This window comes from Kogia breviceps, chromosome 15, assembly GCF_026419965.1.
Source record: "Kogia breviceps isolate mKogBre1 chromosome 15, mKogBre1 haplotype 1, whole genome shotgun sequence".
NCBI classification, from domain to species: domain Eukaryota; kingdom Metazoa; phylum Chordata; class Mammalia; order Artiodactyla; family Physeteridae; genus Kogia; species Kogia breviceps.
In genome coordinates, this window is record NC_081324.1 from 51,077,599 (window position 1) to 51,102,406 (window position 24,808).

Genomic DNA, 24,808 nt, shown 5'->3' on the forward strand with positions numbered 1-24,808 from the left:
GTAACCGTAAATTTGTTTTGTATGTCTGTGAGTTTGCTTCTGCAGTAAATATCAGAAATTTTTCAATTAAAAAAAAGTCCATTAGGGAAACTAAGGACTTCTTAAACTGCCAACTCCCTTGGTTTCAGACTTACTTTTTAAACTTTATATTTACACAAGATTTGTTGGAAAGGAAGTATAGCATTCTGTAAGTAAGGGTTGGATGAAGTTACAGTTAAGGCAGATAAGCCATTTTTTTTTTTTTTTTTTTTTTTTTTTTTTGTGGTACGCGGGCCTCTCACTGTTGTGGCCTCTCCCGTTGCGGAGCACAGGCTCCGGATGCACAGGCTCAGCGGCCACGGCTCACGGGCCCAGCCGCTCCGCGGCATGTGGGATCCTCCCGGACCGGGGCACGAACCCGCGTCCCCTGCATCGGCAGGCGGACTCTCAACCACTGCGCCACCAGGGAAGCCCAGATAAGCCATTTTTACTCTGCGCATTTGTGCTATCACAGGACTGAGGGGTAGAGGACCAGCCTGGGCAGATTCTGAAAGGAGGGTACAGGGGTGATGGGGCACATGACCAGGAACACAGTGCCCAGCTCCTTCTCTGGCCCCCCTTTACCACCTGGAATCCCCGAGGTGACATTTTAGAGCCTGTGACTTTTTTTTAACCTGGTTTCCTTGGTCACAGCTACCACATTGCTCGAACGACCACGGCTCCTTGCATCCTCTCCAAACTCCAGGGCCTTTGCGGTTCTGTTCATTGATTGGCATCAACTGTACTCAAATGCCAAAGCCACTCGGTGCCACCGAGAACGTTTCTCCCTGACGCTCGCTGATTACTTTGGGCCACTTGATAGAGACTGACAGAAGAACACTTGTACCCAGGCCACGTGGATCACACAGCCACACACCATCAGCCTAAGATGGCCCCAGAGGCTGTGTGTGTTTTCAAAAATACTTCAAAAGTGGAAATCGGACTGTCTGGCCCTGACTTTCTCTTTGGAAAGATGTTGGTGATGAGATTCACAGTTACTGATGCTTCCAATCAGATCCCAGGCCTGGCCTGTCTATGCTCCACCCTTTATCCAGGTGGTCTGTGGACAAGACCCTTGACCCGGGGGCGGGGGGAGGGGCGTGGAAACTCCAGGCAGGGAAGGAGCCGGCTCCAGGGGGAGACGCCTCCCTCCACCTCAGCATCCTCCCAGGCTCAAAGGGAGGAGCTGGGACTCCCAATTCCTGGCCAGCAGCCAAAGCATGCATGAAGGGTGCAGACGTGGGTTCCCGTAGGAGCTGGCGCAAGGGCACGAGAGCACACACCCTCCCTCAGCTCTGCCCCATCTGCAGCCTGCCACGCATCCCCTGTAAAGCCACAGCGTCCCACAAGGTCCCGTCTTGCCTCAGCTCCTCCTGCACAGCCAGCTCAGCTGGGGCTGCGGTGAGGACTGCAGGGGACGCAGTGTGTGTCTCCTGAACTCCGGGAGGGCCAGGTGGACCGAGGCGCAGATTAGAGGAAGGAGAGCTGCCAGTCAGAGGCCCGGCAAAGCTCAGCAACTGCTGTCACCCAAAAAAAGATGCTTCGAAAGCCCTTTTCTAATCTGGAGGGAGAAATGGAATGCTTTCAGCCCCTAGGGAGCACTCACAGCTGACCTACCTGAGTTTCCCAGCACCTGGCTCTGGAGGAACATCGTGGCACCTGCTAATGAAGTCGGGGACTGTGATTACTGTGTCACCGCGCCTGGGAAAGCCGGGGCAAGTGACGCACTCTTCTTCATCAAGCAGCAATTTTCAAAAGGAACAGGTAACCGCACCTGAATTCACATGCAAACTGGGCTATTCTGATACATAATTGGGATTTCATAGTGTTCTAGTTCTAATGTTCCAAAGGGCTGGGGTTTCCAAACGGAGTCTGGGGATCAGATTGTCAGTTTGAGAATTTAATTCTGTAGATCAAAAACTAAAAAAAAAAAATTCAAACTTTGCCTGCCACCTTGTATTGCAGGCCATTCACACACACTTAAATGCAACCCGAAAACTTACCTCCGTAGGGGAGCATTCTCCTCAATATCTTCCAGGGTCTCCAAGGACGATCTCTGGGAGATGAGGCGACGTCTGCAGAGAGAGGGAAAAAAAATCTAGGAGTTAAAACTGCACTGTGAAATGGAGCAGGCATTTCTATAATGCTAAAACTGTTCTAAAAAATAAAGTCCACTGAGAAAAAAATCAGGCAAAAGGTGTTTTAAGAGGCTGCCATATTCCCAGCCTGTACCCTGAAGGCCAAGCCCATCTTGCCTTGCTGAATCCTGAGCTTTCTCCCTGGTTGTAGGGCTGCTTTTTGGTGATTAGGGAAGTGATGGATACTTTTTATGCTGCCTAAAACCAAAAAGAGACAAGGTGCCTCTGATAGTGTATAACTTTGGTACTGTGTGCACTTTTTCTAAAACATTAGATAGTTCTGTTAAGTATTCAGATATCTGTGGTCTGAACCGGATTTAGCTGATAAATATTAAAACTGTACTAAATAAAATCTCAAAATCATTAGGAAGCAAGAAAAAACTTCTGGTCTCTGGGCCATAATTTCGAAAGCAACTAGAAACAAGGCAGACGTTATTCCCCTGGGAGAATTTCTCGGAGACCAGTGAGAATATATATCAGGGAGTGATTAGGCAAAACACAAACTCTTTCCATCTGCTGAAGAACTGCAAACCACCTGCCCAAACCTCCTCAATCTAGTTTCTTTTGTCAGACTGAAATAAGAATGGGTCCTAGTTAATTGAGAATATCTGGTACAGGGACCAGGCGGGATGGTGGTTGGTAATTTTATAGCAAATCCGTTTGAACAAGGGCCATCACTTCACAGCAAATGATTTGGCTGAAGGGTGGTGTGGACAGAAAAATATCTGATTGGGTCTTTACACCTTGGAAAAAAATGGGACTAAAATTAGAAGACTATGTCTATTTTGTGTTCATTTGATAACATTTAGGATAAGAACATGCAATTATAACCATGTTCTAATTTGTTCTAAAGAATAAAAAAAAAATGAATGTTTTTTGCTTTGTTCTGTGTGTACTTTTTCTGACCAACCACACTGATACCTTTTTGCTTCGTGTTTTATTTTTAATAAGACAATCAGAAGGGTCATTTTTGCAAACCATTCGAGGGCATCATCAATTTTCTCAGAGCCTGTCTTCATGTTTTGACAGTCAAATCCTTTCTAAAACACTCGGCACACGCCTCCCCGCTTCTCTCTCCAATGAGCCTCGTTTGTCCACATGTGAGAACCAGGAGCTCTGCCACATCACCTTCACTGTCTTCATGACACACTGGCCTTCTGCAAGATCTGCAGTTTACTCTGTAATTAACTTATGCTAAACTGCCATTTCTGTAATATGGGATTGTTAGATTTCCAGCAGTCAGTCAGACCAGGGAGACACTGGTCTGACCTGAGGGGGTGGGGAACTGATTTTATAGGTGGGGATTTGAGAGGTGGCCAATTCATGAATAAGTAGGACTTGCCTGTGCAGCCCCCTAAGTCCAGGGACTCAGCACGCCGGACCCCTGTGACAACACCCAGCAGCTGTGGCTTTTTTTTTTTTTTTTTTTTTTTTGCGGTATGCGGGCCTCTCACTGCTGTGGCCTCTCCCGTTGCGGAGCACAGGCTCCGGACGCGCAGGCCCAGCGGCCATGGCTCACGGGCCCAGCCGCTCCGCGGCACGCGGGATCCTCCCGGACCAGGGCACGAACCCGCGTCCCCTGCATTGGCAGGCGGACTCTCAACCACTGCGCCACCAGGGAAGCCCCCAGCTGTGGCTTTGAAGGAAGTGTCCAGGCCATTGTGAGGCACAGCCCCTCCAGGTGCCAGGTCTGGCTGGGACGGAGTCCCAGGCTGGGATGGGGACAAACCCCCAGTTGGTCACGCTCCCACCCACTGAGCTCTCAGGGATAGGGGTCCCCATGCTTCCCATCCAAGGGACGGTATGATGCTACATGTGTGCTGGGTCAGACAGACTCCGATTTCAGTCCTGGAGTCTGGAGGCTCTGGGACCTTAGAAAACTCCTTAATCCTTGAGCCTCAGTTTCCTCACCTATGACACGGGGAAATGAGAGTAAGTAAGAAACAGAGAGACATGAAGTCCTTGGCACAGGACAGTTAATGACCAGGAGCTCCTGGGATTTTGATTGTTACTCCAGTTGCCTCCACTGGGGCTGCAGCCTGACCGGATGCCCTCCCCGCTCAAATGACTGGGGTCAGCCTGGCTGTCCCAGCTCTGGCCGCTCCTCCAACCCCTGCCAGTGGCGAGGTCACTCCCAAATGCCTTGTGCCTGAGCCAACCTGTGACACGTGCTCCTTCCACCTCTACACCCGCTTCGAAGCAGAACTAACTTGGTGTCACCTTCACTGAGGCACTGGCCACCTATAAAATTAGAGCCCCAGGCCTCCGTGCACTGTTCTTACTTAATACCAATGTCTCCTCTGCAGTTGTGATTAAAATGTTATTTACTCTATTTATCTGTGGATAATGTTCTGAGTTTCGTTGTTCGTTGTGTGTGTGTTTTTTTTTTTTTGGCTGCACCATGCAGCATGTGGGATCTTAACTCCCCGACCAGGGATCATCCTCTACAGTGGAAGTGCGGAGTCTTAGCCACTGGACTGTCAGGGAAGTCCCTCTTCTGAGTTTTTAAATCAAAAGTGAAATATTTATTTAAGTATGCACCCCTAAATTGTCATTAGACATAACACAGTCACAGGAGGAAATAAATGTACGGGCTTCAGATCCTGAAAATCCCAACAAATCCTGTCAAACTTTGAGCCTTCCTCTGCAGGCAAATGCAGAGGCACCTGTCACCTCTGCATTTTCAGGTGACAGGTAAACAGACATTTAACATTTGGCTCAATCTGCAACCGAGGTGACTGCAGCAATTGTGCAGCTTCAAGCTCGCTCTCCCTCCCTTCAGTAATCGTAACAGAGGTCCCCTGGGAAGCTCTGTGGTTGGCTCCTTGGGCAGTAAAGATACAAACAAGGCCGCAGCAAAGGCCAGGCAGGTGCATCCTTTTCTGCCCACCCACCCGACCAAGCCTGGCCTGCTGGGACCACAAAGCTGATCTGGCCTTAATTCTTGTCCTCAAGGAGCTCATATTCAAGGGGGAATCCGTGGGACCACCAGCAGGGAATTCCATTAACAACCCCTCAAGCTCCTCTGGCATTTGAGGCTGTCTCCCTTTCCCACCCCAAGAAGAGCACAGCCAGCCCTCCAGCTGAAAATGTGTCCAAATGAACCCACGGAGGACACATGAGGCCCTGCCAGGCACCCTGGGGCCCACAGGCTCCCGTCCAACATTCAAACCAGGGGGTTCGCCCTAGAAAACTAGGTCAATTCATAAAAGCACACAATCTGACAGTTCCCCCATCTAAAAGCCACATCCGGCAATTCCTATGCTGGAAAAGACAGATGCTATTTGGAAAATAATCAAATTAGAATACACCTTTCTATATATTTATATGGATTTGTTTTCTAAAAGCCAGTACATTTGCTATTCTCTTCATGAGTTGAACAGGTATAGATTCTCTCCCTCTCACACACACAGAGGCACTTAAGGTCTGGATTCCTTAGAGGGAAAAAAAATTCAAAACCCAAATGCCCACCTGTCCTTTACATTCAGCAAATGTGTGCTTCCCTTCTTCATGAACAGAACTAAGCAATATATTCTTTGAGACGCATATACAGAGCTTGGAAAGAGCTGCCATGGATCATTGTAAAGAAACTGTCATATGGTACCAGGAAAATGAAGATGTGATGCCTGCCCCTCCTGCCACGAGGGCCTGCCCTGTGGTGGTAACTCATCTCTGCCCCTGCCACCCTGCTAAATCCTTCCCAGCAGTGTAGTAACCTTTCCCCTTGCCTCTGTCTTCAGAAAGCCCACAGTGGAAGGGAAGGCTAAGGGCGGGTGGCCCACCTTCACCAGGCACTTTTCACCCTGTAATCTGCCTCATAAGCCAAGTCCACTGCCTTGCAGACTCCTTATCATTGGGCACAGTTAACAAGCAGACGTCTTTGAATATTTTAATGACTGATGAGGAATACTTAGCCTTGGGCCAAGACAGCGTGCCCCCTTATTAACCAAGAAGACATTCAGTAAGAGCCCAAGCGTTATACATCAAAATCACTAAATGAAAGACTGAGTCCTCAGAATTCAGGGTTCCCCATCTTGTCTGACAATTAATTATAATTTGGGCCCTTCCACACTGGCCACCAACACTTCTGAGGCCGATGTGGTTCACATTTAACACTCATGTGTAAGTCAGCCTCCCTAAAGCCCCCAGACTCATTTTAGAATACTACCCTTTGAGTGCTGGACTCTGCCTGGGCAAGGAAATTCTAATCCATGACAAGGTTGCCTATCTGGATATACCTACTTGGACCCAATGAATCCACTTATCATTAGGGCTAATGGTTGACTGTGATATAAGCCACCAAGTGCTCCTGGGAGCCAGGGCTGGTCACAGTGGGAATTATGGCAGCGGAGCCTCACCAGAGTGGACTCTGGGCTCACTAATGTCCCTGCTGACCAGTGAGGCCGGGGCAGGGTCATCCTAGCTCCAGCTGGGCCCAGGGTTTAGGACGGTGATTTAGGACCAGGCTGGGATAAAGGTCATGACCCCCCAGCCTCAGCATTGGTGTCAAACTAGTAAGTCGAGTTGGATCAATGCTCTCCACCCAGGGAACATTAATAATCTCTGGGGGAAAAACACAAGCTTTGGAGCAAGAAGGGACCCTGACCATCTGGGCCAACCATTGCTACCCTCACAAAAAGGCAATTCAGCTGTGTGGTTCCCCCCCCCCCCCGTGTATGGAGTCCCCTTCCTGGCTGTCAGGCCGCTGGAGGGCAGGGTTACCTCTCCACAGACGTGAGGGAATAAGGGCCTCACAGGTCCCTCAGTTACACAGGGGATGGGCCAGCTGAGGTCATAATTACTTCAGATCTATTCCAACAGTTATTATGACCAAAAACACCCCAAACAAACAAAACCTCCAACCATAAAAATAACTTATAGCCACGAGACACCCACAGACTTGTAACTTATTTGCTGTGTGACTTGTGTCCTGCTTCCACTGACCACGTCACCTCCCTCCCTCCCCCAGACAAAACTGACCACCTCAGCCAGTGAGCTGCTCAGGCTCTCCTCACCTGCATAGCCCCAGGGATGGAAGATGCTCGGTAAACAGCAGGGACTCCATCAGGGCCGGATGAATAAACTAATGAAGTCCTCCATCGGCCGGTGGCTGTTTGGGATTTTCCCAGAGAGCACCAGACCTTCCACTCAATGCTTTTCTATACACAATTATTACTGGCTCTTCTCTATTCAATATACAAGGTCCAATCTGATCACCAGGAGCCCAGAAATCATCCTCAGAAAGCTTCCCATTGTCTCACTACAGTGAGAAGAAGAGGAAGGCAGAAGACCCTCATCCTGCAGGGCTGGGGTGACTGGGTGGGTAGAAGGGCCAGGGCCCCCAGCACAGCTCAGCAGTTCACAGGTAGAAGGCATGATCCGTTTAAAATGGATTTCTTCTGTTTGAGTTTATTAAACATTCATCTTTCCAAATGGATTTTTCCCCCTGCTTTTGTGACTATAAGAGTACTATGTTTCACTGTTTAAAAAAAATTCAAATTAGGAAAAGTATAAAGTAGAAACTGAGGAAATGATCTGCAAACGCCAGGGTCCAAAGAGCACCTTCTAAGAGTTTAGTGTATGTCCTTTTAGACTTGTTCCTATTTCCACATCAACTTGTAAACGTGTGTGTGTGTGTGTGTGTGTGTGTGTGTGTGTGTGTGATTGAAACTATGAAAAAGACAAGAAGGAGTTTGCTTTTTAAAAAACAAAGGCAACAAGGAAAAGCAACCCGCCATGGGGTGAAGCTGAATCTGGCTCCACTGTTGGTGCCATGTGCAGTGTCTGAGCAAGATATAAGGATGCTATCTCAGAGAGACAGCAGCCAAGAGAGAATCTGGGGTCCTTCCCAGGCTGGGAAGCCGCCCCCGAGGCTGGGTACCCTGTTCTCTGGCTCTGGACCAGCAAGTAAGGGGCAGTGAGCACAGAGGGGCTGTGCTTGATTGCTTGCAACACCAGCTAGGGAGAAGGGGATCGAGGACCACCAGTAGGATTAGGGCTCCAAGCTCACCGCTGAGGCTTAGTCCTGAGGCCCGCAGGTCCAGCAGCCTTCCCCGCGCTGAGGTGCAGATGTGGGAATGGTGGCCCGAGACCTTTCTGGGGGCTGGAGGACTATCTCGCTACCTCAGGTAAAAGAGGTACTGCAGGCGAGGAATCAGGGCTGGACAGAGAGCAGTCCCACTTCAACCTAGAGACCATGGGAGTCTTCAGACCTCAGCCTCCTTTTCTGACTCAGAGTCACAAAGCTTCCAGGGTCCCAATCAGGGCCCAGCAAGAAAAGGTGTGAGGGTCACTAACCTAGAAAGCAGAGCTGGCCTTTTTAGCAGTTAGGAACTCCCTTGGCAAAATGTCATAAGATCTCATCCCCTGGTTCGTATATCTCACGTACAAGGGGAAGCTCACTACTTCAAAGAGCCCTAAAGAGGCGAACCACTATGTATCTAAGAATCATACTTTCATTGATACAGCTTTTGTGAAAATTCTCGTTTTCAAATACCAGGCTTCAAAGTCAAATGCTAACAGCCCCACTGTTCTTTCCTTCATTTCTCTAACGCAGCTTCAAGTTGTTGAGGTGCCAGCACCAGGAGCTTGATCTCCAGATTCAGCAACTAAGTTGTGATAACTCTGGTCATGATTTGGCAAATTTTAAAGCCAGGATTCCAGATGCTCCTGTAGCAGAAGTCAAATCAGACTGTGCTCCTTGAAGAAGCAAACTGTTTTGCACCAATACATATGTGTTCACAGACGAGAAAGAAAAGTCAGCTGTCCCCTCTCAACAGAAGCTACAGTCTGAAAGCAAAAACGGCCTTGGCTTCAGCCTGAAGGCGTGTTTGTTAGATGCATGCTCAGTTCTGCTTTCCACGACCGAAAGCTTCATCCAGCAGCAAAGGTGCTGAAACTGAGTGAGGCCCTACCTTGCTCACCTGGCAACCGCTGCTTGATAAGACTGTGGAAGAAATCCCAGAGGAGAGCTGTGGAATCTGACATAGCAGTGGCGCACTGGCTGGGCCAGGCCACCAGGCTGGGGTGACGGCAGAGCACCCTGCCTGGACCAGTCAGGTCCTGCAATGCCACTGAGCGAAGAGCACACGGCTGATTTGCTAGTGCAGGAAAAAAAAACCCTCTCCCTGTGGCAGCATATGTGTCTAAAGGCAGATCCATACACAGAATACGGATGGACACAATTCATGACCCTCAGAGGTCATGGGATTTTCCTTTTAAAGGAAGGAAAATAGATCATCTTTAAGCAAAGAAGGGCTGCGTGGATCAAGAAACAGACAAAATGCTAGGAAACTGATTTTGAATCTGGCTATATTTTAGAGTCTTTAGCTGGTAATCAGGCACATAATCAAACTGAAGTCAATACACCAAGAATTGCCAATCAGCTTGTTCAAATAAGATCTGTTTCTACATTAAAAATATTCAGCCGTTTATTTCCTATTTTTGCAAACATTTATTTATTAATGATATATCAAGTGTCAAGCAGCAAGCTGGATGCTGAAATGCAGCAGTGAAAAAGGTAAACACTATCCCTCCCTCATGGAGTTTAAATTTATGGTCAGGAAGACAGACACTAAACAAGTAACATAATTCTAGTCGTGAAGAGATTAACACAAAGGAGGAAGAAAACAAACTACCTATAATACTGTGGGGCTACTAGCAGGATACATTTCAGTTATTTGTAAACATACTGAGTTCTTGTTTCCACATGTGTGTCAAGAATTTCCCTGGTGGCACAGTGGTTAAGAATCCGCCTGCCAATGCAGGGGACACGGGTTCGACCCCTGGTCCGGGAAGATCCCACATGCCATGCAGCAACTAAGCCAATGAGCCACAACTACTGAGCCTGCGCTCTAGAGCCCGCGAGCTACAACTACTAAGCCCGTGTGCCACAACTACTGAAGCTCATGTGGCTAGAGCCTGTGCTCCGCAACAAGAGAAGCCACCGCAATGAGAAGCCCACGCACCACAACGAAGACTAGCCCCCGCTCGCCACAACTAGAGAAAGCCCGTGCGCATCAACAAAGACCCAATGCAGCCAAAAATAGATAAATAAACAAATAAATGTTAAAAAGGAAGAAAGGAACTCCAAATGTTTATAAAGAATATAGAGACACTTGGCTTGCCTGAGGCTCCGTTTGTTTCGAGGTTCTCATCAGACTCATCAAATCCTGAAAAACCAAGGTGTGAGGTCATCTTAGCATTTAGGGCTGTGCAGAGACAGACTTGTTGGCAGGATTTCATGACTGGCCAGGTTTTCACTCCTCAGATTCCCCACTCCACGCTGCCCACTGTGCCCTGCTGATCTTACAAAACACCCTTTCCATCATGTCATTCCCGAATTTGAAGATCCACAATGATTCCCTCTGGGAACAAGTTCAGACTCCTCTGACAAAGGGACTAGATGGGGAGGTCAGAAGACAGAGCAGACACAGCACACATGGCCACCCCGAAGGCACCTCCCAGTCTCCCAGGGCATCCCAGGAAATAGAGGGGCCATGCCAGAGCCACGAGTTGACAGTGCCACATTCTAATTCCCCCTCAGCCTCATCCCGGAGGGAAGGGCCTGGCCCTGAAGCTGGAGGGAGCAAGTTGGGCCAAATGTGCAGAAGAAGAGAAACCAAGAGCAGGTGTATTGGTTGAAAAAAAAATCAGGGGCTTCCCTGGTGGCGCAGTGGTTGAGAACCTGCCTGCCGATGCAGGGGACACGGGTTCGTGCCCTGGTCCGGGAAGATCCCACATGCCGCGGAGCAACTAAGCCTGTAAGCCATGGCTGCTAGGCCTGCGCGTCCGGAGCCTGTGCTCCGCAACAGGAGAGGCCACAGCAGTGAGAGGCCCGCATACCGCAAAAAAAAAAAAAAAAAAAAAAAAATCAGGACCCAGAAAGGTTTTGGGTTTTGTGCAGCCGATGCGACATTACCTTTGCAACAGAATATGCTGGATAGCCATGGTGGGGCCCAGACCAGGGCAGGGTGAGGGTGGAAAGGAGACACGAGCAATGGAAAACCACTCAAAATTAAATAATCGCCTTCATCCTGGAGACGAAAGAGCCCTGTGGATCGAACAGAACCAGTCCAAGGAGTTTGGGGCCAACTCACATATGTTCTGGGTGGGCCCCAGAATCAAAGGAGTCAAATCTGGGTGTTCCTGTGAAAAGAGTGCCCTGAGCTAGGTGAAGGAGGGTGGCTGGAAACCCAGCACCTGGACCCGGAGTTTTAGGCCAGGACAGACCAGCTGTGGAGTGGGGGGGGGGGGGGGCAGGGGAGGGCACCAGTGAGCTTGAAGGAGAGCCAAGATTTAACTGGGAGAGGACCTCCTGAAGAAGGAGTAGCCGGACTAGCCCGGGAGGTTCAGGGTAAACTCAGGAGGGACCTGAGGAGGGACATACATGTTTCATGGGAGCTGAACAGGACGGAACACCAGGCTTTGCAAGACATAGAGGAATTCCCTGAAGCAAAGTCCGGGAAGGAGCCCAATAGGAGCCGGGAGCCAGACAGGCCCTTATCAGATGGCTGAGGTCAGTTCCAGGAGGAGCTGGCGAGACCCCAAAGGCCAAATGAACACGCAGATGGGTGGGCTGGGGCCTGGCACCACAGTGAGATGGAACAAACACGTGCACCCATAAGCCTGTGTGCACTTGCATAAATACACGGTGTTTCCTTTTGAATGAGAACAACGGAGGTGTAGGAACACCTGCAGGGCACATGTGGGGAAGCAAGGTGCAGGCACAGTTGGCTGGGGATGCTTCCTTAGACGGAGGCTGATTGCCACGGGTTCTGAGCCTTCCAAAGACCCACAAACACCTGAGTCGTGTCAGATGGACCCTCGGCCTCCACTAATCTCCAGCCTCTTCAGGAAGAGTGGGTCATCCTGGACCCTCTTCTCTGTACTCAGGACGGGGCCTTCTCTTAAACAGTCCACCCTGACAATAGCCCGAGCATAGGTGACCTCACCTTTCTTTCATTAGGAGGACCTAACTGTTGCTTTGCAAGAATGCCTTTACATGCTGAAGACCTTTTAAGCTGTTAAGACAGCAGAATGGGTGCCCTCTATGCCCAGAGTCAGTGCTATGGGGTCTGCAGCACAAAGGTTAGAGATGGACGAGAAGAAGCCAAGCCCCGCCCCGGGAGGTGACCTCCTCTCCTCAGCTCCCCCGTCTTGAAGGGCTGAGATGTCAATGGGAGCTAATTTAATTAGAACAGCAGAGTCAGGTGGGGCTGGTTACTTCCCCAGCTGGCATTTCACTGAAACTTTCAGAGGCTGCCTTCCAGCATAATCGCTCCCCTGAGTTTCTCCCTTGGTTTCCAGTTTGACCTTTCTCTGTTCCGAAGGGCCTTCAGTAGAAATGGATTCTGACAGCTCGGAAACAGCATGCACTTATTTATAGCAAATTTGGGATGGATGGGGTTTCATCAATCTTTATTTTCTGCTTTTTCCGGTTAACCATGGCCCACGCTCAGTCACAGCTTATGGAAACGAAGACGAATGCTCCCTTGTCTTTCCGGCTTCAAGCATCGGCCTCCCTTTTCCTAAGGAGGGGCCCAAATGACCTCACTCCTCTCTGGAAGGCTTTTTAAAAAAAAAAAAATTTTTTTTTAACATCTTTATTTGAGTATAACTGTTTTACAATAGTGTGTTAGTTTCTCCTTTACAACAAAGTGAATCAGTTATACATATACATATGTTCCCATATCTCTTCCCTGTTGCGTCTCCCTCCCTCCCACCCTCCCTATCCCACCCCTCTAGGTGGTCACAAAGCACAGAGGTGAACTCCCTGTGCTATGCGGCAGCTTTCCACTAGCTATCTAATTTACATTTGGTAGTGTGTATATGTCCCTGCCACTCTCTCACATCGTCACAGCTTACCCTTCCCTTTTTTTTTTTTTTTTTTGCGGTACGCGGGCCTCTCACTGTTGTGGCCTCTCCCGTGGCAGAGCACAGGCTCCGGATGCACAGGCTCAGCGGCCATGGCTCACGGGCCCAGCCGCTCCGCGGTATGTGGGATCTTCCCGGACCGGGGCACGAACCCGTGTCCCCTGCATCGGCAGGCGGATTCTCGACCACTGCGCCACCAGGGAAGCCCTACCCTTCCCTTTTTAAAATGCCTTGCTTCTCCTTGGCTGCCGAGGTTTATTTCCTTTATTGAAAGCTGATGGAGATTGGGCACAGCTGAATCGCTGGCCTCATAAGGGGCTTATAGGGTAAGGAATGCCCCAGAGGTGACCAAATCTTAGTTCAAAAGAAAACTCAGAGTCTGCTTCACCTGCTCTTCATCCAAATGCTACCATCTTCCTAAGGCACAGTGCGGTGCCACCTGCTCTACTAAGCTACCTCTGACATTTTCTGAATTCCTACAACATTTGGTATCTTTACTGTATTACTATGGAAATTTTGATATCTAGATACTTGTAGAATGATTTATTCTTATTACACCCTGTGTCTCCAACCTGACTGCAAATACCTCGAAGAGATAACTATGTCTTCCCTTCTCTGAAACCCCCTCAGTGATTGGCACATTACCTGGTCATAGTAGGTGCTCAATAAATCCTTAAGTACAGCATGAACAAATATCTGTAGCTACAGCTGGCCCACAAAGGGCAAGGATGGATCTTAACTCCAGGGAGTCAGATTAACACTGCCCTGAGGGACTATTCTGAGACCCCTCACCAAACCAGCAGAGGCCCAAACCATATCAGGAATGAGGTCCAAATGAAAGCTGGGAGGGATCTCTGAGATCACCAGATCACCTGTGGTCAAACTTCTGAGCAGCAGAATTTTTTTTTTCCAAGCTAAATCTTATATCAAGTCTCCACATATGAAGCAGATTAGAATAATTAAATTTTATAAGTAATTTTTTATATTCAAATGTATAACTCAATCACTATTAGAACAGTGAAGCTATTTTGCTGTACAAGCAAATCTGAAGTTATGGTGACATTTCTAGTCTGAGGTCAATCTCAGCATCTAGCTTATTTCTTTGGGTCTTAGTTGTACAGTATGGAGATAATCCCAATTGATACAGATAGGTAGGTGCCAATGGTAACCATTTTTAAACGTCTCAGGACCCACTTCAATTAAATAGATGTGGCAGGTGAAGCTTAGTTGCACAAAATCAACTTACTGTGGCAACATGTTAATTAATGCAAAATTAATGTATTGACAGTCACCAGCACGATAGCTATGAACACTACTGAGTTTGTATTTTTCCACAGTTTAAAAAACACTTTATATATGTATATAAGTGTGTAACATATACACATATAAATTATACCTCAAAATGTTAAACACAGAATTACCCCATGACTGGCAATTCCATTCCTAGACATAATCCAAGAGAAGTGAAGGTTATACTCACACAAGAAGTCATACAGGAATGTTCACAGCAGCATTATTTACAATAGCCAAGATGTGAAAACAACCTAAATGTCATCAACTGATGAATGGATAATAAAATGCAATATTCTTCAGTCATAAAAAGGAATGAAGTACTGATACATGCTATAAAATGGATGACCCTTGAAAACATTATGCAAAGTGAAAGAAGAGTCACAAAAGACCACATGGTGTATGATTCCAATTATATGAACTCCATAGAGGCAGAAGTAGATTAGGGGTGGCCTAGGGTTGGGTGTGGGGAGCGGGAGGAATGGGGAGTGATTGCTAATGGCCACAGGGTTTCTTTTTAGGGTGATGAAAATGCTCTAAAATTAGAGAGTAGTGATGGTTGCACAACTTTGTGAATATACTAAAAACTGCCGAATAGTACACTTTAAATGAAGACTGTATGAATTATCTCAATCAAGCTGTTAAAGTGATATAGAAAATCTATATATGTAGGAAACTATATTCTGAGAAAAAAAAAAGAGTCAAAATGAATCAACTGTTTGTGGAATTCCTTAAAGCCCTGGCTGAGTTCCTTAGTGCTCTATTGGGATAATATGATTATGAAAACTATGGATCTGGTTCCTTTCCTTTGACCAGACCTATGGACACCGAAAGCTTACCTGACCTGCCCAGACCAGGGCCAGATGGTCAGAAAGCAAGGACAGGGCCCAGATGATCTCACTGCAGAGCTGGCTCCTTTCCTTTCTAATGTGGCTTAAGCTGGCCCTTTCAGGGGGTGTTTCCAGCACTCGGTAACAGGAACCAGGTGAGCACAGAAGGAGGTGATAGGGGCAAACTCACCACTTTCACCAGGGCCTCGTTTTCTCCCCCATCTCCCATGGGCATCTCCAGCTCGGCGTCACCAACACTGCTGACAGACAACACCGTCCATCCCCTTTCTCCCTGCATCCTTGCAGGGCAAAAAGGGACCTCCTTACTGCACACATCAAAGTGGCATATTTGTTTGGAGTCTGAGACTTCAGCTTCCTTAACTGCCCATTTCCCTCACCTCTGGTGCAAGACACACTTGCAAACGACTCCCTTTTTATTAAAGGCTCATCCTGTTTTCTAGAGAGGAGAGAGCCTGGGAGCAACTTCAGGCTCCAGGAAGCAAGAAACAGGACAATACACCCTCTGAGGTGCTTCTGTCAGCGTCTGGGTAGGTAGTTTAATTTTTTAACAGCTCGTTTGGAGCCCTTTGAAAATATATTATTAGCACATTGGCCTCACTGTATACCTAATTTAGCAACCATGGTTCTAATTACCAGGCTGTTCAGGAAAGGTTTCCAAAGCGAGTTTGCAGCCTGAGAGCTGAGCGGAAAACCACATGAATATTTACTTAGATGTTCTGTGGATTCAACTTATTGGATACTCTGGCAAAAGACTAACCCAGAGGTCTGAGTAGCCCTTTATGCCAGGGATTTGGTGTGATACCACGTGGTTATTATGGAAAATAAAATCTTTTTTAATAGAAAAAATTTTTATTGAGGTATAGTTGATCTACAATATTATATTAGTTTCAGGTATACAACATAGTGATTCAATATTTTTATAGATTATGCTCCATTTAAAGTTATTATAAAATATTGGCTATATTCTCTGTGCTGTACAATATATCCTGACAACTTATTTATTTTATACATGATAGTTTGTCTCTTAATTCCCTCCCCCTATCATGCCCCTCCCCCTTTCCCTCTTTCCCATCAGTAACCACTAGTTTGTTCTCTATACCTGGGAGTCTGTTTCTGTTTTGTTATATTCATGTTTATTTTTAGGTTCCACATATAAGTGATAGCATACACTATTTGTCTTTCTCTGTCTGACTCATTACACTCAGCACGATACCCCCGGGGTCCATCCATGTTGTTGCAAATGGCAAAATTTCATTGTCTTTTATGGCTGAGTAGTAGTCCATTGTACATATATACTCAAAAATAATATATTCTTAAAAACTTCCAAGGTGGGGGACATACCATTTTCAACCAATGTTTTCACAAAGCAACAGACTAAAATCAATTCAATCAGCCGCCATTTTAATTTTCCTAAGGATGCTCAGTGGTGTCATTCTTTAGGGCAGGATCCTTAAACTGGGGTCTCTGGACCTCCTAAGGGTTCTGTGCACCTTTAAAATCAGATGTAAAGCATGTGTATGTGTGTGTGTGTGTGTGTGTGTCCATTTTCTCTCTTTTCTAAAAGAGAATCTATGAGATCCCAAGCGAAGATTAGAAACCACTGTTATCAGGCAAAGAATGATGCTAGCAGGGGTAGCACGGGTGACAGGGCAGAGTTCTAGATCCAGTTCTGTCTCTATTACATGACTTTAAGCAAGATGTCACTGTCACCATTATCAGTGTCATCGGCACATATACAAATATTCATAGTCCTAAGTATTGGGGATGCAGAGAAGAGTAAAGAAATGTTAAGACTCGGTTCCTGTTCTGGGTGGTTCATGACCTAGTATGGAGACAGGGCAAACACAGCTCTGAAACTTGTAGACTTTGCTCATATACTCACAGGCCAGAGCTTGGAATGCAGTCGAGCTCTGAGCTGTGCCCCGTTCGGCAGGGAGGCAAAGCTGAAGGAATCGTGGGGAACCAGAGCTCCACTGAGGGTGCATGTAGGTGAGTCTCTGTGGAGCCTTTGGCTCTGCTCAATGGGGGTCAATCCCAGGTGGCTAGGGTTTCACTGGGTGGCAGGAATCTTGGGAAAAGCTGAGGGATGACAGTCAAAGCAACACCAAAGCAGAGATGAGGGCGTTCTCTGAAAGTTGGGTAGATTCCTAAAGATGACAGGAGAAATAATAACACTTTGATCTATCGAAAGGAAAGTAGAGAAAAGTGAAACAGAAGGACTTTGTAAATCTTTACCAAGAGGTGGGGGAATGAATCAAGATATGCAGGGCAGAGGAGAAGAGTGCACATATACTCTGGGAAGGTCCAACACACGTGAAACTGCCCCTCTACCACCTGGAACAAAGCTTACCCGAACTACCAACTGTCATGCATTCAAACATCCATCCACCATTTACTAACTACCCATGACAAGGTGCTGGGGGATCAAGAATGCATAGAGCTCAATCCCTGCCTTCAAGGACAACCTGATGGGTAGACACCTTCAGAGAGATGATTAAAAAGGAGAGTGCACGGACGGATGTGTTGTGGGAGCAATGAGGAGACTCAGGGAAGGCTCCCAGGGTGCCAGTGCTGGGACGGACCTTGGTGACCACTCATCCAGGTGAGGAGACCCAGCTGCACAGGTCATGTGTTAGCAAAGCTCCAGTAATGTACCACACCACCTGGCTCATCTCCAAAGGCAAGAGCAACCTCTGCCCTTCTTTGCCACCAAAACGTATCAAGGTTAAGAAGGCGGTCTTCACTGTTTCTCTACAACGCAGAGCAGCCCCTCAAACTGATCCCTGCTCAGCCTGGGAGATTTTGTTCCTGGATTTCAACACATGCCCTTTGAAACTGAAGCTCATCAAGCGTCAGAACAGGCAAGGTGCGCTCTGAGGCTGGACTGGGCCTATTACATTGGCTCCAAGATTTAATGCCTCATAATCACCAAGAGCCCACTTTCCCAGGTTCATAAAAACCCAGCAGTCTGGCTTCTGCATTTAGACTAATAAAAAGCACAATGGGCACAGAGGGACCCAAGGCCTGTCCACATGCCACCCGAGAAGCCTTGGTTATGTGGTCCTGGAACCCAGAAACACCCCCACTGCCCACTCTGCCAGAGGACAGAGAGAAGGTGTGGAAGAAGGCTGATGTCCATCCTGTATGCCTGAGACAGCGCCTCCAACACCACCCAGGCTCTCAGGAAGGACATCAGACCAGACCGAAAGGCGGCAGGCCCTTGTTACCTGTTTCTCCATCATTCTGCCAACATTACATCCCAAGCACTCTAACAGCTTTATAGACATCTTTTTCCTTTTTTTAACATCTTTATTGGAGTATAATTGCTTTACAATGGTGTGTTAGTTTCTGCCATATAACAAAGTGAATCGGCTATACATATACATATACCCCCATCTCCCCTCCCTCTTGCATCTCCCTCCCACCCTCCCTATCCCACCCCTCTAGTGGGACACAAAGCACCGAGCTGATCTCCCTGTGCCATGCAGCTGCTTCCCACTAGCTATCTATTTTACGTTTGGTAGTGTATATATGTCCATGCCACTCTCTCACTTCATCCCAGCTTACCCTTCCCCCTCCCTGTGTCCTCAAGTCCATTCACTACGTTTTATAGACATCCTTGTGTTTAATTCTCACAACGCCCCTATAAGGTGAGTACTATTCTGACTCCCATTTGCAACATGGTATGTAACTTGCCCAAGGCCCCAGAGCTGGGAGGTGGTAGATAAGGAACAGGGCAACTTCCATACTGAACACTCTGAGGTGGCACTTTGCAAAGGAGATTCATTCTTGGATCTCTTCCAGAACTAGCAGCTCACAACATTATGGAGGAAGGAGAGGGCTGTCTTCCACAGGAGAGCTGGGAGGGATGGAGGGCTGCTCAGGGATCCCTCCTTCCCACGGGGCTGGCTGCCCTATCAGGGCCACCATCAAGCCCAGGCAGGAGCCACCTGCCCTGCAGCTGCCTGTGACTCCACGGTGGCTGGCTCTAATTAGGGGAAACCAACAGGTTTCAAAGGAGTCTCTGGAGAGCCTCTGCAGGTCACATGCTGCCTTAAACCCCTTCATGTACTTATCTGAGCAACAGGACATCTGCCCCCATGGTCCTTTCAAATTCTGATGAGTTCTCCAGACGTTTGTTTCAAAAGAAGTGAAGCTCTAACAGTTTCTGCTAGGTTTGAAAGAAAGCTCTTTGACTTCAAAGTGAAAGCTATTTTGCCAAAGAAATAAGACAGCTTTACCCAACTAGGTTGGAATCGTGGGTTCAAAAAAAAAACTTAACTTTGGAACCTTGGACTGGGTGTAGTGGAGCTTCACTCTTGGAACTCTAAGGCTCCATTCACATTAGAAATAACTGAGTTTTCCTCACAGACGAGGCTTTTTTTTTTTTTTTTGGCCATGCCACACAATGCATGCGGGGATCTTAGTTCCCTGACCAGGGATGAACCAGTGCCCCCTGCAGTGGAAGTGCTTAGTCCTAACCACTGGACCGCCAGGGAAGTCCCCTCACAGACTAGGCTTAATGTGTTTAATCATTAGATCAGGTCTTCAGGTGGCTGGAGCCTCGTGGAGATCCCGTATCATGGGCACCTGTTGTGGGAGCCCCCCTGGTACGGGTGAGGGCCTCATCACAGGGGGCGTGGAGAGGCCGGGGGCTCTTCTTCCAGGCTCAACTGTCAGCCCCATCTTGGACACAGCTTTGCTCTGTGCCCTGATTTCTTTTTTCCCCCCACTAAAAAAATTGTTTTTTTATTGTGGTAATATATACATAACACAAAATTTACCATTTTAACTATTTTTTAGTGTACAATTTAGTGGTGTTAAATACATTCACACTGTTGTACAACCATTACTACCCTCCAACTTAAACTCTGTACTCATTAAACACTCACTCTCTTTCCCCCCTCCCCCCCAGGAAACCACCATTCTCTGTTCTGTCTCTGTGGATTTGACACTTCCAGGTACTTCATCTAAGTAGAATCATACAGTATTTGTCCTTTTTCACTGAGCATAATTCATCCATGTTGCATGTGCCAGAATTTCCTTCCTTTGAATAGGAGTACAGATCACATTTTGTTGAGTTTCATCCATTGACAGACATTTGGGTTGCTTCCAAATTTTGGCTATTGTGAATAATGCTGCTATGAACATGGGTGGGCAAATATCTGTTCCAGTTCTGTGCCTGGATTTTTTGTGTTTTTTTGAACTCTGAAAGGGAAAATTGGCATCAGTCCCATCAGATGTCCCAGGGGTTGCCCCTGGGTGGCCCGGAGGCGCCTCAGGTGTGAAAAGAAGGGAGGCGGTCCTGGGAGCTGCCCACACAGAGGTGTCATCCAGAGGGCTGCCAGCCTAGCTCCGGTGTTTATGGGAGCCGGCCTGTTGCTTTTAAGCATGGGAATGAACGGAAGGGCACAAGCCCCTGCGTGCCTGTCTCCTTCCCCACCTCAAACACACCCTTCCCTCCACGGAGGCAAAGCTGCCTGCTGAGCCCCCCAGGGCACACGTGGGCAGCTGGAGCCCTGGTGTGGAGCAGCCCCTTCCCCCCTTCCGTCTCTCTTGCCCCCTCTGCAGACGGAGACCCCTCCTTGCTCCCGTGGCATCCTGGACATGGCTCTGTCATTGCAGCCCTGCACCGTCCTGGTGGATTTTCCTGTCCGGCTCTCCTAGGTGACTCAGGGCTCCCTAAGTCCAGGACTGACTCATATTAGGTGCACAATAAATACCTGTTGAATGATGGAACAAGCCAAAATAAACAGCTCCTCAAAACCCCCAAAACAGCCCCAAATGAACACTCCACAAATTATAACCAACAGCATCTACCCAATGTGAGTTTCCTAAGGATGGCACCTTGCTAGCCTTTTAAAGTGTATTTTGAATGCGCTAATACAACTGCATAAAAAAAGGAGACATCTGGTAAATAACACAGACCCTGAACTTCCAAACAACTTCTTGAAAAAAATCGGCCTGCAGCTGGACCATCCGGAGCCCGAGGATTCTCAGTGGGGGAGGTAGGGGCCATCCCAGGCTCCGTCTGTTCTGCGGCCCCTTTTCCAGACATGTGAGGGGAAAGATCCAGGAAGTCTCCCAAAGAAGCCTGGAAAGTTTTTGTTTTTTAAGTGGAAAAAAAAAAATAGACGTGGAATTGAAATTGCCCTTAAGCAAACATAAAAATATGAAAGCACACTCCCAGGAGATTAGGGAAAATAATTTCCGCTGATAGTGATCTTGAGATTAGTTTTGTCGAGTGAATCAAGCACCAGGCAGTGAGCAAGGGAATCTGGCTTCTATTTCTAGCTTCCCGCGCCCTGGTTCAGTCATTCAGAAATAACTTCTACTCCTTGCTTTTTCTACTTTAAAACAAGGGAAATGCCACCCTTCCTCCTCCGTCAGCAAAGAAATTGTGCTCCACACAGAACGTGCAGGATGCCCGGACTTCTGACACCACGGAGAGAATTCAGTAAGCTCCCAGAAAAGCAGCCACCAACAGACATGTGCAAGATGCGATTTAATGACAAGAGGGGGTGTTCATCAAGTATAACTGAGTGAAAAAAGGAAACTTGAAAAAATGGTATGTGCAGTTTGTTCTCTAGTATTAAAAAAGAGAGAGAGAATATATATCCACACCATAACCGATGTTAACTGACAGATTCTAACGCACCCATATCCACGCATGCCCTATACCAAAACATTAACTGGTCATTTCTGGTTTTACGGGTAATTTAAATTTGTTTTTTTTCTAAATGCTTCACACGGGTATTGCTTTCTGTTATCAGGGAAAAACTACATAGTTTTTAAGAAAAATGTATTCATATTACACACGGAGACATAAATATGTTTGTGTGTGTATGAGCACTGTGATTGTATTCTGGGTGGTAGTAAAGAATCAACTGGCGCCATTGTTGAAGAAAATGGGTGGACGGGCAAGAAATAAAAGGTTGATAAGACAACCCCTTTTGATTAAGTGATTTCTTGGCCAGCTGGCTTGCACACACATCAAAAAATCCCTAGAATTGCTTCTTTCCAGCAGACAGGAAATCACTCATTTCCCCTGAAATGTGAACTTTCAGGCACCAAGTCTGATGAGGAATTACTGCATTCAAACCAACCTTCCCTTTCCTTTTGTAAATCACCTCTAAATGAGAGATTGCTTCTAGATAGGCGGGGGGAAAAGAGCAAAATCTTTAGAGTGATGTACACCCATGTTCAAAACAGTATTAGTCACAATAGCCAAAAGGTGGAAACAACCCAAGTGTCCATGAATGGATGAATGGATAAACAAAATGTGGCATATATATATATATATATATATATATATATATATACAATGGAATATTATCCAGCCTTACAAAGGAAAGAAACTCTTGACACGTGCTACAACATAGATGAACCTTAAGGATTTTATGCTAAGTGAACCTTATATGGGGCACCTAGAGTAGTCAAATTCATAAAGACACAAAGTAGAATGGTGGTGTCCAGGAGCTGGGGCGAGGGAGCAATAGGGAGTTATTGTTTAATGGGTATAGATTTACAGTTTTGCAAAATGAAAAGAGTTCTGGAGATAAATTGCAAAACAATGTGAATGTTTAACACTGCTGAACTGTACACTTAAAAATGGATAAGAGGGTAAATTTACAGTGGGCTTACACTCTACCCGGTTTGGTTTATGAATGCAGGGAGCAATTTCTGATACGTAGAAATCCCTCTTTTCCTGGGTGGAAGAAAGATAGAACCCGACCCTAGGAGTAAGTGCACCAAAATGTTAGCAGTGATGGGATTACACATGGTTTTACTGGTTACTTTTTAACTGTCATTCTTTTTTTTTTGCATTGGGTCTTTGTTGCTGTGTGCGGGCTTTCTCTAGTTGCGGTGAGCGGGGGCTACTCTTCGTTATGGTGCGCGGGCTTCTCACTGCAGTGGCTTCTCTTGTTGTAGAGCATGGGATCTAGCTGCGCAGGCTTCAGTAGTTGTGGTGCACAGGCTTAGTTGCTCCACGGCATGTGGGATCTTCCCGGACCAGGGCTCGAACCTGTGTCCCCTGCATTGGCAGGCAGGTTCTTAACCACTGCACCACCAAGGAAGCCCTGTCATTCATTTTTAACACAACTTTAGAGACAACTTTTCTGAAACACAGATTTCCAAAAAGCACCACTAAAGTGTTTTAGGAGAAAGTATGAAGGTTAAGTGAGAGTTGGTGGTTTATTGATTGATTGATTGATTGGTTTGTTTTAATGTTCAAAGCAGGATCTTTATCACAGTCCGCAGGCCAGTTCGAATTTACAAGGGGCCTCCACTGACAAGGGGGTCTCAGGATGAAGTCCAAACTGGACATATGGCCCCTACAGAGAACATTTGGCCGGCGGGGCGGGGGGGATGCACGCGCCCACCTCTCCCACACACACGTTGGGCCTTCTGTTTTAATCGTCTCAGACAACAGATGTGCCCGAGGTCCCTCCTGGAAGGGCCTGCTGGACAGACGGACAGGCCACAAAGGCATCACACGGCAGCACAGGGCAGCACAGCCCCACACACCGTGCACCTGGCACTGCACCTGGGGCAGAGGGTCTTGCAAAAGAAAACGGGAAGAGTACTCTGCCTCTGTCTCTTCTCATTTCTCAGTTTCTCTCTAGTAACCCACCCCCTATCCAAACAGCTATCTGAGAATCAACACATCTTTTTGAAAGTCCTCACTTGGGATAATCTCCTGTTATTTAGATAATTTCAGAGTAGCCACAGACAAGAATTACCTGACAATTCTCTGGAGACAAGAATCCTAGCACCTGGTGAGGCTATTTTAATGGTGTAACTTGACAATAAGTTGAAAAAACCAGTCAAACCTTTATCATTTTCTCTACCTAGATTTTTGGATGAGATAAAAATGGGGAAAAAAATCATAAATTCTTTTGAGAAAAATATAAAGAGGCTTTGGAACAGCAGACTAATTCTAATCTCGCTAGGAGAAACTAACTTTTTGTCTGTGCATGTGTTTTAATTATTTATTTATTTTTAAACTTCAACAGATGTCTTTTATAAGCTCACACGGCCAGGAACATCTGACTGGAATCTATTTAGCAGCCTATCTCGCACTGACGCCTTGGGCTGAATAAACACTGACATGGAAGAAAGAATCACTTGTTCACCGATAAAAGTGTATACGATAGAAAAAAAACATCTAGGGTAAAAGGTCTACTTGAAATGTGTCACAAAATACTTGCTTATAGGAAAGGTGCCCTTACCCCTTAAGGAAATAGGAGTTTTCTTTCTTTTTAAAAAAATTGTATTGAAGTATAGTTGATTTACAATGCTGTGTTAATTTTTGCTGTACAGCAAAGTGATTCAGTTATATATATTCTTTTTCATATTCTTTTCCATTATGGTTTATCACAGGATACTGAATATAATAGTTCCCTGTGCTATACAATACGACCTTGCTGTTTATCCATCCTATATATAATAGTTTGCATTTTCTAATCCCAAACTCCCAATCCTCCCCTCCCCCAACCCCCTTCTCCTTGGCAACCACAAGTCTGTTCTCTATGTCTGTGAGTCTGTTTCTGTTTCATAGATATGTTCATTTGTGTCATGTTTCAGATTCCACATATAAGTGATATCATATGGTATTTGTCCTTCTCTTTCTGA

The 24,808-nt window shown here is 46.8% G+C and overlaps 1 protein-coding gene across 1 annotated transcript in view; it reads right to left on the reverse strand.

The window, feature by feature from the left end:
* Nucleotides 1-24,808, reverse strand: part of CABLES1 (Cdk5 and Abl enzyme substrate 1) — a 108,203-nt gene that overhangs the window by 64,285 nt on the left and 19,110 nt on the right. Inside the window, exon 2 of the mRNA XM_059040860.2 lies at nt 2,022-2,093. Coding sequence (XP_058896843.1) covers nt 2,022-2,093 — 72 coding nt within the window. The remainder of the gene's footprint in view (nt 1-2,021; nt 2,094-24,808) is intronic.